The sequence below is a fragment of the Spermophilus citellus genome (genome assembly GCF_964194105.1).
Source record: "Spermophilus citellus genome assembly, chromosome: X".
In the NCBI taxonomy this organism is placed as follows: Eukaryota; Metazoa; Chordata; class Mammalia; order Rodentia; family Sciuridae; genus Spermophilus; species Spermophilus citellus.
In genome coordinates this window covers 117723486-117743202 of record NC_138190.1, presented here as the reverse complement: position 1 = coordinate 117743202, position 19717 = coordinate 117723486, and the positions used below count along the sequence as shown (strand labels likewise).

Below are 19717 nucleotides of genomic sequence, written 5' to 3'. Positions count from 1 at the left end.
TAAATAAATTTTTTAATGTGGCTTGAAGTTAAAGTTTTGGAAGCTACTGTTCTTGGCACACATGACTGCTTCAAACAAACCTTGTTCAAAATCAAGAAAATAGTGCTTAGATCATAGGGTTGTGTGGTAAGCTTAATAACCGTAAGACTAAAATGTTCAGGTGGGGTCTTGGATGTCATGTTAACAAGTGTGGTGATGGGGAAGATGGAAAGGGTTTTTTTGGGGTTTTTTTTTTTTTTTTTTTTTTTTTTGGATAAGGCAAATATTTTAAGTCTTTTGTTCCTAGTTGTGGTTGGACACAATACCTTTGTTTAATTAATTTATTTTTATGTGGTGCTGAGGATCAAACCCAGGGCCTCGCACGTGCTAGGCGAGTGCTCTACCGCTGAGCCACAACCCCAGCCCATATTTTAAGTTTTTTGAATGATGTATTTACTTGGTTTAAAGCCCCAAGGTTTTACAGAGCATGTATTGAAAAGTCTTATTTCCAACCCATCTACCAATTCCTTAGCTAGTTACCCTCTTTAGTAATATTATTAGTGTCTTCTTTTTTTTTCCTCATAATATTGGGAATTGAACCCAGATCCTCATACATGCTGTGTAAACACTGTACCACTGAGCCCCATCCCCAGCACATTATTAGTTTTTTGATCATCTTTCTAGAGATGTTTTATCTATATAAAAACTACTGGCATATTTGTACCCTTTTTTTCTGTTTTAACATAAATTATAGTAGATAATGAACCACTATTCTGTCCTTAGCTTTTTGGTTGTACCAATTAGGAGCTTTGTTCATAACAGTACATGAAGATTACTTGATGGATGATTGTTGAGGAAGGAAAATTATTAGATTTGCTCTACATTTTAAGTAGCCTCCAAAGCTGAATTAGAGAAGCAGTGTTCCCTTTAAAATTCACCTTCAAAATTCACCTGCCTTTCTTGAATCAAACCTTTTTTGCAGTGTTGAGATTGGAATGCAAGGCCTCATGCTTCTTAGGCATGTGCTCTACCACTGAGCCATACCCATTTCCCACCTCAAACTACTAAAACTACCTTTCAGCTAAAACCAGATGAAGCTATATGCACATAAAGTCCAGCTTAATTCTCACTCTTCCCTCTAGCTCTTTATCCATTTCCTTTTTTTTAACAAGTTTTCTTTTTTTAAAGAGAGAGAGAGAATTTTTTAATATTTATTTTTTAGTTCTTGGTGGACACAACATCTTTGTTTGTATGTGGTGCGGAGGATCGAACCCGGGCCGCACGCATGCCAGGCGAGCGCGCTACCGCTTGAGCCACATCCCCAGCCCCTCTTTATCCATTTCCTTCTGAGTCTTTAGGACTCTGCCAGTTTTCCTGACTTTCTGTCTTAAGTCTGGGTTAGAAGCACCATCTCTCTGCGTAACTCCACTATAGCACCTGGCATACTCTGTTGGAATTAACATGTTTTCTGGTTTTATAAGAAGTCCCTTTTATATGTGGGATATATTGTTAATTGTTGTAGATACATGCTTTTTTTTAATAGTTAATGTATTCACTTGGTCCAAAGCCTAAAAAGTAATGAAAAATTTATAGATACGTGTGAAGGGAAAGTAAGAAAGCAAGAGATAGGCGAGCGAGAAATGAAGGGTGGAGACCAGGCAGAGATCCACATGAAAGTTTATTTGTCAAAGCTGACAAATAAAGGTCATCTCTCTATAGAGTGGAGAGAGGCGCCCAAGATGTTCGGATGTTCAGCTTTTGTCGGGTAGGGGGTTTGGAGTTGTAGTGGTGGTACTATGGATAAGCTGGGGGGGGGGGGTGCTTGCATCAGAGGTAGGTGGGTGGGGAATAGCATAGGATTGTTCACATTCTGAAACAATCCCTGTAAAATTCTGAATTTAGATAAATTATTTCATTTTAATAAAAAGGAATACTTTGTTATTTACAGTACTCTTAATTGGAGCAATTAAAACTTTTGGGCCTTTGTATACAGAAATCTTCTATAAACCTTTGTATAGAGAATCACATCTGTTTACCATTTCATGAAAACACAATATTCAAGTATATAGAATTATACCTGTTGGGACTTTAAATTTTTAGTAATCTTTTTCCAGGAATGACAAAGCAACTTTAATCCCCCCCCACTTTTTTCATTTACCAATTTATAAAAACATCAATAATATTACCCAATGGAATGCAAGGAGTTAAGGGTACTTGATGGTGTACTTAACAGTTAGCATTTTAACCTTGTAAGTTAATCAGATATCTAACAAACACATTGATGAGTAATCCCATGTCAAATCTACTTCACTTATTTTTACCAAGATAGTAGACAAGTGTATTGAACAGTAGTAGTCATTTCTTCCATGTTGAAGAAAAGTCCTAGAAACAATGGGTATTAGACATTTTATAGACATCAACATTTTATTCTTTGACCACCTAGAGAGAATTGTGAGTTAAGTTTAATTTTAAAAACATCTTTACTTTCATCTCTTTACCCAGTTTAGATTGAACCTTCTTAAATCATGTGAATTAAAGGTATTTGGATCCATTTTTTTAAATTTATGAGCATTTACTTTCAATTTGCCAATCTTGATGTCGTATACATGACATGGACACATTCACAAAAGGACAGATAACGCAATACACAGTGTGCACACATACAAAAGTAAGGGCGTTGTAGCTTTTTGCAGGTGAATCTCCATTGCAATGTTACAGATGTTTAAAAACTCCAAAGTTGAGTAAAAAATAGGACTGATAGGAAACAAAAAACCAAGAGTACCCTGAAGGATTGGAAGTGAAGGATCCCAGCCTCCTTTCGATTTGAGAGTAGTCACTAACGGAGAAAGGAATGTGTACCCTGGCAACTTCCTCCAACCTTGCTACTTAATCAAAGGGAAGCAGAGGTGCAGGGTGGATAGAGGGCACATGCGAGAGCAAGTAGCGGTTGGACTGAAAGTAGGTGAGGGAGGTCCCAGAAGAGTCAGAGCAGAAACTGGATAATGGTAGGGAGGGAGTTGGCCAGTGGGGTTGAAGTCTAGGGTTTCAGAGAGGGTCCTGAGGTCGAGAAGAGAGGGTTTAAGAGCTAGCAGAACCTAGGCCAGAGAACAGGAAGAGTAGAGGGATGATTTGTAAGGAAGGAAAGAGAAGGTCTGAGGATAGGGGATCTGTTTCCATTTTCCTGAAGGTGTATGATAGTTTAAAAGATCCCTAATAATATTGGGATCTAGAGTACCCTTAAGCGACCATTTAAAGTCGTTATCCAAAGGATATTGAGACCAGATCTAATTGCACAAGCAGATAAGTTTTGGGGGCTTTAGGTCCGGTGTGTGAGAGACCCTAGGTTAGCCAGGAGGCAGCCTGGGGGACTATGGGAGGGAATGGACGAGGAACTGCCCATGTTGAGATGTAAAGGAGGTGAGTTTAGGGTAGGTTGTCCTCAGTCTCTAGTATCACCTAGTCAGAGAACAGTTACACTCAGAGGTCTTCACCATAGAGGCACTTGGGCACCTGGTTTTGACTATATAGTAGGGACAAAAGCCCATAGAGATTAACCCAAGGCCTACAGGTAGTCTCACCAGGAACAACTCCCAATCACCCTCGGTGTTTTTTTTTTTTTTTTCCAAAACCCAGGACCCAAATAAAAGACCACCTATAGATGCCATTGACAGCAGGGATGAAAAGTGAAAGCTGTGGCTGGGGGTGCCCCCAACCACATGGTAACCCTGGGAATGCCAGACTATCCACAGTCATTTCCTGGGATCACCGTAGGTCGTTTAGGTCAACCAGAGACAGGGATCTTACCTGATATGTCTGGTGGTGGGTGCAGAGAGGGTGTTTGGCAGAATGGAGGGCCTGATCCCATGATGGGTTTCAGATCAGGGCCTGGGGATGCTCAGTGACCCTCGAAGAGGGGAGCAGGCATGCCGGGGAACCTGATCCTGGGTTTTAGCACCAATGAAAGGAAAGCGAGGAACAAGAAAAATGGAGACTAGGCAGAGATCCACACAAAGGTTTATTTGTCAAAGCTGACAAATAAAGGCCATCCCTCTATGGAGTGGAGGAAGGCACTCAAGATATTTGGATGTTCAGTTTTTGTGGGGTAGGGTTTTGGAGTTGTAGCAGTAGTGCTATGGGATAGGCTGGGGGGGGGGTGCTTGCATCAGAGCTACGTGGGTGGGGAATAGCATGAGATTCGCTTTGGTAGATGGTACCTTGGGGCATTCCAGGGTCAAGGGGTCATGTTCTTCTGAAATTGGCTTAGGGTTATGGTACCATGGGATAGATCACTAATGGGGGTGGGGGAAATTGGGGTAAGAGGAAGTACAGGAAAGTGAAATTTATCTCATAAGATGGTGGTTAATATTTAAGATGGCTGCTCAAATGTTAAATCAATACCCTATAACATGTTCATGTGATTGTTTTCTGTTATGTAGAGTCAAGTAGAGAGAGGATATACACAAAAAGATGCATAGTACTGACTTATGGACAAGTCAGTGCGGTATGAATGGTGGAGTTTTATGTGAGTCACTGGCAGCTGATGCAGTTAAGATTATTGGAAGAAGTGGGACCTAGTTGAGTGGTAAGGAAATATAGTCTTGTTTGAGGAGATAAATAGATATATCGAGGGGGCTGGGGATGTGGCTCAAGCGGTAGCGTGCTCGTCTGGCATGCGTGCGGCCCACGTTCGATCCTCAGCACCACATGCAAAAACAAAGATGTTGTGTCTGCCAAAAACTAAAAAATAAATATTTAGATATATCGAGAACTGTTTTATGGGATAAAGGCAAACACAGCAGAAGGAAATGAGATAAATAAGATTTGGAGAAGTACCTGAAGTGGGAAAAGTGGAGAAGATGAGGTATGCACTAAGTCATATGACAAAATCTAAGGAGGGAAATGAGAAATGCTGAGAAAATGAATCAGTAATTCAAAAGGAACAGAAATACAATGAGAGGAATAAAGAGGGAGGAAGAGGGACAGTACTTAGAGGACCTGTATGAGTGGGGAGGCTCTTTAAATAAACATACCCTTAGGCATTTGTGGCCTAACCCCAGGTCATGTGGAATGTGGCCAGAGGAGACTGGCTTTCCTGTTCCTCCATGGCTGCTGAATCTAATTGGGTTGCTGTTTCCTGGTAAGATGTGGTGACTTCTCTCCTGTGGTATAAGTGGGTTCCTTTAAGCTTTCTTTTCATTTGCTAATATATTTACTTACCTGCATAATTGGGAATGTGACTACCTAGTACATATTTATAAAGTTCCACTCCAACCAACAAAACTTGGATGCTCCCCTGAAGTCCATTTTTTTTAAAGAGAGAGTGAGAGAGGAGAGAGAGAGAGAGAATTTTTAATATTTATTTTTTTTTAGTTCTCGGCGGACACAACATCTTTGTTGGTATGTGGTGCTGAGGATCGAACCCGGGTCGCACGCATGCCAGGCGAGCTTGCTACCGCTTGAGCCACATCCCCAGCCCCTGAAGTCCATTTTAATGGATTTTTTTTTTTATCTTCTGTTGTGGTGAGAAAGGAATCTTGGTGTGTTACACATAAGTCATCACCAGTTATAATTGTAGATTATTATATCAGAGTTCACTAGTTTTACCATGCTTTTTATGCTTATACTAGGAATTGATCTCAGGAATGTTCTACCACTGAGCTACATCCCCAGCCCTGTTTAAAGTTAATTTTTAAGTGGGGTCTCACTGAATTAACCAGGGTGGCCCCAAACTACAAATCCTCCTGCTTCAGCCCCCTCCCCCCAGTAGCTGGGATGACAGGCATATGCCACTATACTCAGTGGAGTCAATCATCAAGCCACAACCCCAGCTCTGTTTTGTATTTTATTTAGAGTCAGGGTCTCACTGAGCTGCTTAGCAACCACTGTTGCCCCTGAACCTAGCCCCAGCCCTTTTTTATATTTTATTAGAGACAAGGTCTCGCTGACTTGCTTAGGGCCTTGCTAAAATTGCTGAGGCTGGGTGTGAACTTATGATCCTCCTGTCTCAGCCTCCCGAGTTGCTGGAATTACAGGTGTGCGCCACTGCACCTGGCTCTAAAGTCTTTTGATATACGTAAGAAGCTTGTCCTTTTGGGATCTGAGTATAATATGGTCTAATTCAAATATTAGTATAAAGTGAAAATGCAGTTTTTTGTAATTGTTTATTCAGTTTGCAAATTTTAAAACCTCTGTATTTAACTATTCTTTTTTAAAAATTTTTTTATTTATACATGGACACAATATCTTTATTTAGTTTATTTTGATGTAGTGCTGAGGATCGAACCCAGTGCCTCACATGTGCGAGGCAAGCACTCTGCCACTGAGCCACAACCCCAGCCCAGTTTATTTAACTATTCTTGAACAGAAAAGTTGGACAAAATTCCTTGGTATTTAATTATGTCATATTCATTTTAGTACTGCTAGCAATAATGACTGCTTTGTTCTGTTGAGAAAACCAATAAAGTATAAATGAGTTTTAATTCAGTGATATTAGGAGTACCTAAGCCATCTATCATTTTTTTGTTTGTTTGTTTTTGATACTGGGGATTGAACCCAGGTGCACTTTACCACTGAGATATATCCTCAGCCCATTTTTATTTTTTATTTTGAGACAGGTTCTCACTAACTTCCTGAGGCTGGCTTTGAACGCATTATCCTCCTGCCTCTTGAGTTGCTGGGATTACAGGCATATGACACCTAGCCCAGCACAACCATAATGTTTTAAATTTAAAATGGAAACGGGGGGTCTGGGGCTGGGGCTCAGTGGTAGCACACATGCCTGGTATGTGTGAGGCACTGGGTTCAATTCTTAGCACCATGTGTTAAAAAAATAAAGATCTATCAGGAACTAAAAAATATTTTTAAAATAAATAAATAAATAAATAAATTGGAAACTGGGTGTTTGTGGCTCACGCTGTAGCTCAACCCCAGCGACTCAACCCTGGAAACTGAGGCAGGAGGATTACAAGTTTGGGGCCAGCCTGGGCAATTTAGGGAGAATAAGTCTAATAAAAAGGGGTGGAATGTAGCCTAGTGGTCAAGTGCTCTTGGGTTCAATCCCTAGTACCATAAGAAAAAAACATGGAGTTTTATTTGTGAAAATGATTAACATTTTAGAGAACAGGACAATGTTTATTTTTTTAGTACCAGGAATTGAACCCAGGGGCATTTTATCACTGAAAATCCCAGTCCCTTTTTATTTTGAGAAAGGGTCTTGCTAAATTATTTAAGGCTTTGATAAATTGACGAGACTGGCTTTGAATTTAGGATTCTCCTGCCTCAACCTCCTGAGCAGCTTATAGACATGTGCCACTGTGCCTGGCCAAAACAAGACAGTTTTCATACCTAGCAGTGGTATAAATTTGATGTCCTTACAGGGTAGAATTTGGCTTGATCCCTTCCATTCTTTTTTTTTTTTTTTTTTTTAGAGAGAAAGAGAATTTTAATATTTATTTTTTTAGCTTTCAGCGGACACAACATCTTTGTTTGTATGTGGTGCTGAGGATCGAACCCGGGCTGCATGCATGCCAGGCGAGCGCGCTACTGCTTGAGCCACATCCCCAGCCCGATCCCTTCCATTCTTAACCTATACAACTATAATAAATATATTAATTTGGTTTTTATTTTGGTACAGTATGTTGGTTATAAAAAAATTCACCACCCACATTAATATGTTTTGTCTTTTTACCTCATGTCTTAAATGGATGAATAATCCCTCTTAATAAGCTGACAGAGTAGAAATAACAAAATAATAAGAATTTCATATAAATAATTGAGAAACATTCCCAATGCTCTCTAACAAAATGTGTGTTTATTCTTTTAGGCTGTAGAAAATCTCTGTTCTTACAAGATTTCTGCAAACTTGTACAAACAGCTGAGACAGATTTGTGAAGATCATATCAAAGCACAGATTCATCAGTTCAGAGAATATCCTTTTAAAAACAAAAAATCCTAAAATTTTTTCTTCTTCCTTCCTGTCCCTTACTGTTTAACCCAGCTTAAAGTGGAATGCCTATGACTTCTAGATTCATTATTTTTGTCCTCCTGTGTTTCTATAGAAGAAACAAAATTTTAACTATTCAGCTTTAATTAGATCCAAATCTACATATGGTATTCATGTAAATAAAATTTCTTTATGTCTTTACCATTTCTGTCCTAACGAATTTCCATTAGAGGAAAGATGATTTAAGGGAAATCATAGACTAAAAACGTGATGCTCATTTATGTTTGATTTGTTTTTAAAGGTGTATTTTAGTGGGATTAAGATTTTTTTCTGTGGCTTAAGAAATAGCATTTTGTTCTATAATTAAGTACTCTTTGATTTCATTTACTATATATTAAGTACTGTTTGGTTTCATTTGCACTTCATATTTAAAACAAATGCACATTCACATTGCATGTATTATTTGTGTTAAACCCTTAACATATATCTCACGGATTCATTGGATAGTGTTCTTTTTCTAAAGAAGATTGACAGATGCTGGCAGAATCATTGTAGGCAAATGGTGAGTTGAGAAAAGTATTACATTTCAGCTAAACATTGTAGTTTACACATTTCTTTACATATAGGAGTGTTAGTTTTAAAATTTTTATAATAGGGAGACAATCTCAGTTGCTCTTTTTCTGAGTTAGAAACAAATTTTTTAAATTTTAAAACTCTGAATTACAGGTAAATCAGCATTTTTTTGAGATGTTGATGAACCTTTATTTTATTCATTTATTTATATGTGATGCTGAGAATCGCACCCAGGACCTCACATATGCTAGGCAAATACTCTACCACTGAGCCACAACTCCAGCCCATAAACCAGCATTTTTAGAGTCCTTTTTATTTTTTGTCACACTGAAGGGTATTATTTTCCCTTATTCCTAGTCTGGCATTAGTTTTTTTTTTTCTTTTTTTTTAATGCATATATTTTTTAGTTATAGATGGACATAGTACCTTTTTTATTATTTTTATGTGGTGCTGAGGATCAAACCCAGTGCCTTACACATGCTAGGCAATTACTCTACAACTAAGCTATAACCCCAGCCCCTAATATTACTTTTATTCCTTACGTTCTGTAAATTAAAATCTTAAAAGTCCATCAACCCACCACACCTAGACTGATACAGGTAGAATTTAAGGTAGCTTCACCCCCACCATTGTTACTAAGGAAGACTTGAGTGCTTGATTCCATTTCTATTTTCAATTACTTCTCATGTAGCAAAGAAGTCAAAGGACCATTGTAAGTGTCTCTTTTTTAGCAACCACAGCAAGGATTAAGAAAATAGAATGGTTTGATGAAAATGGTATGGACATAATCTCAGGTAGATATGTTCAATCCTAATAGTCTATAATCTAGTGTAAAAACCTTCAGTTTTCTTATTTTATTGAGCAAATATTTCAATTTTACAAAATATAAAAGTTGTTTGATTTATCTTTTTCATTGACAGATCATGATCAGGAGCATTTTTTTGTTTCTGGATAGAACTTATGTTCTTCAGAATTCAATGCTACCCTCTATTTGGTAAGGATACCAGAAAAATGTAATGAAGATTCGTTACAAATCATGGTATAAATCTTAATTATACTACTGAAAGATAGCGAGTAGTGCTGTGACTATTCTCTTAAAAATGCCCATTTGGCTTCTAGCCTTTTATTTATAGGAAGTTAAATTATATTTTGCCTGTCACTAATGTTGAAGATAGTATATGAAGATGACTTTTATTAAGTAAGAAGATTAAAGTTTGCTCTGGAATATTAATGAGTGAATCATGTTTGCTACTTACCATCAAGTGTTTACTCATTTTTAAACAATATTATGGAAAAATCCATGAATACATAAAAATAGAATAGTATAATGAACTCTTTCCCCTACCATGTGCCTAGCATATAAACATAGCAATATCAGAGTACACTGAGTTTGGAGTATTGAAGCCAGTTAATAAGTGAGTAAATAAGCTTTCAGTACCAGTCAGTGAAAATTATTTTGTCTTTGAGCTAATTTTATCTCTTGCTTTGACCAAGGAAGTAATCCACTAGAGGAAGTAGTACAACAAAACTTAGTTATGGGAAAAGACAAGCATTGAGCTTTAGTTCTCATTAAAGAGAAAATGAATGTCCTTGTATACTTTAATCTAATAATGTTGTTCAAAAAAACTGTGTGGATGTTATCCTTTTACAATTGCTGCTTCAAATCCTAGAACAATAATTAACATGGGTAACATGTTAAGCAAGTGTGTTCAGAAGTGCTCTTGTCATTTAACCCAGATTATATGTTTTTTATTTTAGGGACATGGGACTGGAGTTATTTAGGGCTCATATTATAAGTGATCAGAAAGTCCAAAATAAGACAATTGATGGCATTCTTCTCTTGATCGAGAGAGAAAGAAATGGTGAAGCAATTGATAGAAGTTTACTCCGAAGTCTTTTAAGTATGCTCTCTGATTTGCAAGTAAGTTACTTTACTACCTACAGAGCTGATTGCTATCCCTAGTTTGGTGTTTTGTTTTGTTTTGTTTAAAAAAACATTCATAGTACTGTTCAAATTGAGGATATTTGGTAAATATTTATTGAATAAACAAACTGATTTATTTTATTACCCCCTCCCAGATTTATCAAGATTCTTTTGAACAACGATTTTTGGAAGAAACTAATCGGCTCTATGCAGCTGAAGGCCAAAAGTTGATGCAAGAAAGAGAGGTATTTTAAAATCATGATTAATAAAACTACTGCCTCTTACAATATATCTTACTTTGTAGAACATAAACTTCCCTTTGCATTTATCTTCCCAACATTATAATGCTCTTCTCTCACTTAGGTGCTCCTTTCTTTTCTTTCTTCTTAAAGGCCAGAATTCGGGATCATAAACTCTACCTATAATTTTACATATGATTCAACCCTGTCACATTTGACAGGGCTGCTCCCAGGATCTTTTGGACTTGACATTTTCTGAATGATTTATGGGGAGGAAAGCAATAATATAAAAAACTATCTTTGTAGGTTCCTGAATATCTTCATCATGTTAACAAACGTCTAGAAGAAGAAGCAGACAGACTTATTACTTACTTAGATCAGACTACCCAGTAAGTATTACATGCCTAATAGTCTTAAACTGTTGTTAAATCACTTAAGGCACTTTAGGCATGTTAGTAACTATTTTCAAGTATGATTTAGACTTTTAACAGTTGATTTCATAATGCAGAATTCAAGTTATTATTTTCCCTACCTAATTAGATTTAGTCAAGAATTTGGTTATTGGTTTGGTGTGTGTGTTTAGGATGTAATTTTAAAATAGTATTAGAGGCTGATGTGATCTTTAGGCTGATTAAAAGTCACTGGGTGTTCATAGAAGAAACTGTTTTTGTACTTTCCTAAATATTACCAACCAAGTGGTTCCTATAAGCAGCATAGATGACTTCTCTACCTTCCTAATAAAAGCAGAGAAACTTTGGAAAAGGCTAGCCACAGCAAGACCATTGGAGACATTTCACTTCATTATATAACTCAAATTCTGAAACAGTTTTTCCTTTTTTAGGCATAGAGTAACTCTACGTGCTCTTAAATTTATACATGGAATCAAAGTATGGAAATTAACATAAAATGAGACTATTTGATTTTTTTTCCCCAGAAGACTGTTTACATTTTTAGAACAGTCAACTGTCAATAATTCTAACTGTTTTTTCCTTGTAGGAAGTCATTAATTGCTACTGTAGAAAAACAGCTTCTAGGTGAACACTTAACAGCTATTCTTCAAAAAGGTAATTGACAATTTATATATAAGATAACTTAAAAATTGGTAATGGAAAACTAATAGGGATTTTTTAAAAATTCCATTTTTAAAGCTTGATAGCATGTCCCTGTATTTCTAAGGATAAAAACAATCCTTTCTCCCTACCTATCATAATAGGCTTTCTAGAGGTGCCAGATCCCTTACCGGAAAAGGAAAAGTAAAGGAACAGAGAAGAATGGTACATAAACACTGGTAAAGAAACAGTGAGGCAGGTAGCCATATAGGTTGGTGGTAGGGCACTCGCCCAACACGTACGAGGCCCTGGGTCCAGTCTCCAGTGCCACATAAAAAAAGTGAGAATTTGAAATTCTTAATAGGTAAGACTACAGCAAGGAAAGACATTCTTTCAGCACTAAAGTAGTTTTGTTGCTGATGTACATAGTAGGTAAAATCAAGCATTTCTAATCCTAGATGATCTTATAGAGTATACCCTGAATTTTAGTTTGATAATGCCACAATGAGTAGGCAATTTTTTTTTCTTTTGTATAAAATGGGTACTTTAAAAATTTTAATGCAGGTTATTTTATCTCATTCTGAAAATCAAATAATTAGAACCACATTTAAACCTATCTATGCTTCCTTTTGATTTGTCATAGGTATATTCATAGTTGTACCAGATATAATATGGTTATTGCGTATATGAAGAATTTATAATATATTTATGTGTTATAAATATGTAAAAGTGGGCTGGGGATGTGGCTCAAGTGGTAGCGCGCTCGCCTGGCATGCGTGCAGTCCGGGTTCAATTCTCAGCACCACATACAAAGATGTTGTGTCCGCCAATAACTAAAAAATAAATATTTTTTTAAAAATTCTCTCTCTCTCTTTCTCTCTCTCCCTCTCTCACTCTCTCTTTTAAAAAAATAAAAATAAATAAATAAATATGTAAAAGTAGGTTTTTATAAATTGGTTTATCTATCTAATCTATCATGTAAGTGGTAAACCATTATACACTCAACTTTTTTGTAGTGACCCTATGTTTAGTTTTCACCCAGAAAGGTTAGTTGTAGTTGGGCATAGTAACCCACACCTATAGTTCTAACTACTGAAGAGGCTGAGACTGGAGGATCACAAGTTCAAGGCCAGCCTTGGCAATTAGTGAGACCTTCTCTCAAAAATAAAAAGGGCCAGGGATTAGCCAGGTACAGTGGTACATGCCTGTTATCCTGGCAGCTCAGGAGGCTGAGGCAGGAGGATAGCAAGTTCAAAGCCAGCCTCAGCAAAAGTGAGGCGCTAAGCAACTTAGTGAAATCCTGTCTGTAATAAAATTCAAAATAGGGCTAGGAATATGGCTCAGTGGTCGGGTGCCCCTGCGTTCAATTCCTGATACCCAAAGTGGGGGTAGGGCGCAAGGTTGTAGCTCAATGGTAGAGCTCTTACCTAATGTGAGGCCCTGGGCCCTGGGTTCAGTCCACAATACTGAAAAGGAAAGAAGGAAAGAAAGAAAAGTTATTGTCTATTTGGGTTTAATTCCAGGGAAATCTTTGTATTGCAACTCACAGACTAGTCATAGTTTAAACCAGCATCATAGTAATATTAACTTAAATGTTCATCAAAATATCTGACAATTTGTTTACTTTATTGTGTGCTGTATTTTAATGCCAATGTTTAAAATTTCAGGTTTAAATAATCTTCTTGATGAAAACCGAATTCAAGATTTATCTCTCCTGTATCAACTCTTTAGCAGAGTTCGAGGTGGCGTTCAGGTTCTCTTGCAACAATGGATTGAATATATCAAGGTATTAACAATTTATTTACCTGTGATTTTTTCATTCATGATTTATAATCTACATACCCAGAGTGAGTTTCAGTAAGCATTTGTTTGTTAGATACACACTTTTTTCAAATAAGGGAATTTTGAATTTTTTTTTAGAAAAATATAATGAGGACTAGGGATATAGCTCAGTTTGTCAAGTGTTGCCTAACAAGCACAGGGTCCTGGATTCAATCCCCGGCACCTACACCCTCCCTCAAACAAAAAAGAAAAATGCAATGAATGAAGGTTTGAGAAGTCAGCCTGAGAATGATAGCTGTGTGGCACATCAGCAGTAAAACTTGGTATCGGATGTGATTTATAGCTCCAGTACTTAAAGCAGTGAATGTTTAGGAAGAGAATTTTCTTGAAACCCCAAATTTCATTCTTTCCTTTTACAGTAAAGCAAGATTTCCATTTAGAAAAGATTCAAAGCTAGCTTCTTTAAAAATAAGGAAAAGATCCCGAAGCGTAACACATTATTAAGATACTGTATAACCAGCCGGGTGTGGGCACATGCCTGTCATCCCAATGGCTCAGGAGACTGAGGCAGGAAGATCCTAAATTCAAATCTAGCCTCAGCAATAGCAAGGTGCTAAGCAACTCAGTGAGACCCTGGCTCAATGGTTGAGTGCATCTGGGTTCAATCCCCAGTACTCCTCCCCTCAAAAGATATTATGTAATCAATAGCCATTCCTTATTATTTTTGTGATTATAGATTAATGGTATCAGTTTGAATATTTTATCACATTATGTTTTCTTTTTCTGCCTTCAGAAAAGCTTTTTTTTTTTGTACTAGGTATTGAACTCAGGGGCACTCAACCACTGAGCCACATCCAGCCCTATTTTGTATTTATTTATTTTATTTTTTTAAGAGAGAGAGAGAGAATTTTATATTTATTATTTATTTTTTTTAGTTTTCAGCAGACACAACATCTTTGTTTGTATGTGGTGCTGAGGATCGAACCCGGGCCGCACGCATGCCAGGCAAGCGCGCTACCGCTTGAGCCACATCCCCAACCCTATTTTGTATTTATTTAGAGACAGGTTCTCACTGAGTTGCTTAACACCTCACTATGTTGCTGAGGCTGAGTTTGAATTCACAACCCTCCTGACTCAGCCTCCTGAGCCACTGGGATTACAGGTGTATGCCACCACGCATGGCTAAAAAAGCTTTATTTTTTTTAGCATCTTTAATTAAATACATGTACCAACTTAGAATATTATTTGGGGATATTTGTGTGTGTGTGGATAATCAATTCCAGTAAAAATGGCAATTTTTGTTTTTAGGCATTTGGGAGCACTATTGTTATTAATCCTGAAAAAGATAAAACTATGGTTCAAGAATTGCTAGATTTTAAAGATAAGGTTGACCATATAATTGATATCTGCTTTCTGAAGAATGAAAAATTTATCAATGCCATGAAAGAAGCTTTTGAAACATTCATTAACAAAAGACCAAATAAACCTGCTGAACTTATAGGTATGTTTCCAACCCTTTTCCCAATTATTTGATGTTCTTTTGTATTCATGAACTCTCAATCTGAAATTTTGACAAGGTTGTATTATACCAACACCTCATTTATTTGTGATTGCTTAGCTGATAATACCAAGTCTAAAAAGTGTTATCTAAGTACCTGGATGTAAGGAAATAGAGTCCTTCAAGCTAAGTAATGTCTTAAAGCCTATTTGTAAGACAAAACTTTGGACCCCATTTCTTTTTATTGATAACAAGCTTGATTATCTGTTTTCCATGCTTATAGTGTCTTAGAAATGGGGCAGGGTGCTATTTCTAGAGGTCCAAAGTTAGGGCTGCAGGAAAGGTATACCTGAAATTAGTTACCAGTGAAAAAGGTAAAAGTCTAGAATGAAAATAAACCTAATAATCTGGGCCCATTTTTTTGTACATGTCTGGTATATACTGCAGTGCTTCTCAGGTCATCCCATTCATGTACCTATTAATGTCAGAGGAGGAGTAATACCCTAAGAAGGTCTAGGGTCCTCTGCCAAAAGGATGGAATTTGCTGAAGTCTATTTTTGTTCATCTTTAAAAGTTTTACAAATTTTTCCTTCTTTGTAGTGTATTTGGTTTATTGTAATAGCAAGTAAATTTTAAGAATGCTTATCATCAGTGCAAAATGGAAACTCACAAAGATGTTCTAAGTTTTTTTTTTTTTTTTTTTGTTTTTTTTTTTTTAATTTCAGTTACCCCACACATGGTTTTATGCAGCCTCCTCCACAGGGTATTCATATCTCATTTTAATAAACATCATTATAGTGGGAAATACACTCAATCTGGAATCAGATGACTTGGGTTTGAGTTCAGGTTCTAGTGTTTAATAGCTCTGTGACATTTAACAGGTTACTCAATCTCTTTGACATGGGAGAACTTTTAAAAATGCATCTCAGAAACACTCTAAAACTTGGTGTATCATACGCCTTTTTGTGTATGTATAGTACTCAATACTTTATGGATACCCATGGCCATTAAACAACAAACTCTTCCTCCTTCATTTTAGCTAAGTATGTAGATTCAAAGCTTCGTGCAGGAAATAAAGAAGCTACAGATGAAGAACTTGAGAAAATGTTGGATAAAATTATGATCATATTTAGATTTATCTATGGTAAGTATAACTGTTTTAATATTTTTCTTTTAAAATAATGCATTCAGAAACTAGCAAGTATAAAACCTGGAGGTACTATTTGGAAATTAGAGGGTGAGTAATGTATTTTATTCTTTATATTTAATTCATTAGGGATACTTGAGGAATGCTATTTGTCTTAGGCTTTGACTTTTCTGCTATTAAAAGCCTGGATTTTTGCTACTTGTTTTAACCTCTTGAATTTTGTTGTTAAAGCTACCCATCAACTAAAGTTTTTCTTGAGTTAATGCAATTTCAATTCTTAAAGAACTTTTGAAATGTCTGTCAGAGAAATTAACTTCTAATGTTCTTGCATTTAACAAACTTGGATAAAATATATGAAATAAAATAACCTGGAATGCTGCTGTTATTGATTAAGAATTTCAAAGCCATTTGTCAGAACTGTAGTTAGAATATTATGAGTGTTGTATTTTTTATTTAATATAGGGAAGGATGTTTTTGAAGCCTTCTATAAGAAGGATTTAGCCAAGCGCCTATTAGTTGGAAAGAGTGCATCCGTAGATGCTGAAAAATCAATGCTGTCCAAACTTAAACATGGTATGTTTTCCATTCTCTCTATTTCTTCTCTTTAATTTCTAAGGGGAAATGTTAGCTTAATTTTTACCCTTGATTGATTGCCTTTTTTTTTTTTTGGTCAATCATGTATGTGTGGTGAAGACAAATTAAGTAAGCTCATGAGGTTTCCATCCTTATGTACATGTCCACTGCTATTGCATTTTTTAAAAATAAAGCATTGTTCTTGTTTTTTAAAAAAGTCCCCATGTATCTTATATATAAATAATAGATAGGGTTAGTACAATTTTTAAGAATTTGACACTGAATTAGTGGGGCATATACTTTGGTTAAGGATTTCTTTTTATTCTTATGAATAGCTATAGATTATATGTCAAACTAAATTTTTGTTTTTCATTTAAATTCTTTGTTTTTATTGCCTTAAAATATTATAAATGTACAAACATCTTTAATAGAATGTGGAGCTGCTTTTACCAGCAAACTTGAAGGAATGTTTAAAGACATGGAACTTTCTAAAGACATCATGATTCAGTTCAAACAGGTAAAAGTGAGTTAAACTCTTACTTTATTCCTCAAACTTGAATACATGTAGTTATTTCCTTGTGGCAGTTTGTGCTAAAGGGAATAAATAAAAACAAATTTCTTATAAGTACTTCATAGAAACTTAAATGATATTCACAGTAGAGGAAAAAAGATCACCAATGAAATGTAAGTATATTTGACCTACTTTAGGATTTATTCTTAATAAATGCCCAAGATAACACAAAAATAGAAATAAAATGTGTTGAACTGAGTCAGCACAAGAAAAGTTGTTATTCAGTGGAAACGGGGCTTTCCCAAGCATCTAATCTCTTCATGATTTGCATGTTCAGAACTCAACAGTGGGGCTGGGGGAAGAGGTGATAAGGTGGTTGTATAAAACTTTTGGGGACCTCAACAATGAAAAGCTAGATCTATAGTTTTGAAGATGTAGGTTGAAAGTATTTTTTAAATATTTAATAACATAGTCTGGCATAGTGTAGTGCATACCTATAGTACCAGCCATTGGAGGGTAAGGCGGGAAGCTTACTCGAACCCAGGAATTGGAGACCATCCTGGGTAACATAGCAAGACCCCATCTCAAATAACAACAGCATAGGTGATAGTGATGACAAGTTAGATTTGCTTCTCTTAGGGTTTTAGTAATAACTTATTTACCATTATATTGATAAAGGTGGAAATGAAAGCAAAAGATCAAAGCAAAAGATCAGGGATAATAGAATCTGTATCCTGTAACAGCTACAAAGTAGGGTTTATCTGCTTTGCCCTTTCCCCCCTCTTCTTCCTTTCTAACTTCAGGTCATCCCCTGCAAAAAGGCAGTGGAGCAAGTGAAAAACCGGAGACTTGGGCTGGCTGGTGGGGTGAGGAATGGGGGTTGCTACAAGGTGTTCCAAACCACATAGGGGTCTCCAAAGGTGGGGACTGCTGGTGGTATTGGGGGAAAGAAAGGAGAAGAGATTCTAAGCCCAGCTTTATGTGAAAAATTATTTGAGTTAATAATGCCTAAAACAATGGTCTTGGATTCTTGTATGCCAGTGTGTCAGAGATATTAACTTATGCACCTTTCCAGTGCATTTTGTGTAGGCTTCATTTAAAGTTCTCTTAATAGTTGCCCTTTATTTTCAGAATGGTCAGTATTTGCATGTATATTTGTAATGAGGAACTTCTTAAATGAGTCATTATTGTGACATAAAATGTATGCACTTGTATTTTAAGATCTCAGTGTATGTGTTGATCTTATTATAGTATATGCAGAATCAGAATGTACCTGGGAATATTGAATTAACTGTGAATATCCTGACAATGGGTTATTGGCCAACATATGTGCCTATGGAAGTCCATTTGCCACCAGAGGTAAGATTTACTGTTTATGACCTGAGTTTAGGCACAGTAATCATGATACTTTTGTTTGTTATTTTAAAGTAGATGCTTTGTAGGGGCTGAGGTTGTGGCTCAGTGGTAGAGTGCTCGCCTAGCACGTGTGAGGCCATGGGTTCGATCCTCAGCACCACATAAAAGTAAATAAACAAAATAAATGTATAAAAAGAAAACAATAAATATAAATAAAGTAGATGCTTTGTAAAAGCCTATGTCAGTAAACACACCAACAACAAATGCCAAGTCTTTTAATATTCTTGTATATCTATTTCAAAATCTAGTTTAGCACTTAGCTAATGATGTTGGGTTTCCAGATTGAGGGCTAACTGCTTTGACTCTATCATTTCCCCAGATTATATCCCTCACTTCCTAGCTGTCAAAAAATCTTGTCCAGGGGCTGGGGTATAGCTCAATTGGTAGAGTGCTTGTCTCAGGAGCACAAATCCCTAGGTTCAGTCCCCAGCACCACAAAAAAAAAAAAAGAAAAATTCTTGTCCATTTTTCACCTGCAGGCAGGATTACTGAATTGATGGCTGCTTGAGTAAATCCATCCTAACTCCTGGGAAAAATGTCTAACTCAGGAATGAAACCTAGAAGATGGGTTAAAGCTAGAAAGGGAGATATTAAGAATTCTCCATAGAGATAATTATGGAAGAGAGTAGATTTCCCTCAGTAACAGGGAGAATATGGAGAAGAGGAAAAAATTGTAGAGGCAGAGCTTTAGAAAAAGCTTTAGAAAAGACTTAACATTTGACAGATGGTAGGAAGAGGTAAGAAAGAAAACCTCAGTAAACACACTTGGCAATTGTTGTTGGTGTGTTTACTGACATAGGCTTTTAAGAGCAGAAGCAACAGTGGTAAAGGAATCAGCATAGTGTGGAGACACAAAGCTACTGGTGATAAATGTATCATAAGAGTGGATGATTAAATGGTACAGAGAGATCAAAGAGTAAGAAGGCTGGCAAGTGCATTAGATCTGGTGGTTGGGAGATAATTACTGTACATCAAAGTGATTGGTAGACCTACTGGATATAGTGTTTAAAACTTCAGAAATTCTTACATATGAGGTAAGTATAAAGAGTGATGAATGTGGTATTAGGTACAGAGCTTAAATGAA

General features: G+C 36.4%; 1 protein-coding gene across 2 annotated transcripts in view; it reads left to right on the top strand.

Annotated features, from left to right (window-relative positions):
• Positions 1 to 19717, top strand: part of CUL4B (cullin 4B) — a 43083-nt gene that overhangs the window by 12088 nt on the left and 11278 nt on the right. Inside the window, exons 4-16 of one of the 2 annotated variants that reach the window (XM_081277447.1) lie at positions 7802 to 7905; positions 8414 to 8483; positions 9415 to 9488; positions 10253 to 10415; positions 10574 to 10663; positions 10964 to 11046; positions 11654 to 11721; positions 13374 to 13492; positions 14797 to 14989; positions 16026 to 16130; positions 16596 to 16706; positions 17138 to 17229; positions 18469 to 18576. In XM_081277447.1, coding sequence (XP_081133573.1) covers positions 7802 to 7905; positions 8414 to 8483; positions 9415 to 9488; positions 10253 to 10415; positions 10574 to 10663; positions 10964 to 11046; positions 11654 to 11721; positions 13374 to 13492; positions 14797 to 14989; positions 16026 to 16130; positions 16596 to 16706; positions 17138 to 17229; positions 18469 to 18576 — 1380 coding nt within the window. The remainder of the gene's footprint in view (positions 1 to 7801; positions 7906 to 8413; positions 8484 to 9414; positions 9489 to 10252; positions 10416 to 10573; positions 10664 to 10963; positions 11047 to 11653; positions 11722 to 13373; positions 13493 to 14796; positions 14990 to 16025; positions 16131 to 16595; positions 16707 to 17137; positions 17230 to 18468; positions 18577 to 19717) is intronic. The other variant, XM_081277448.1, reaches the window with a different exon arrangement.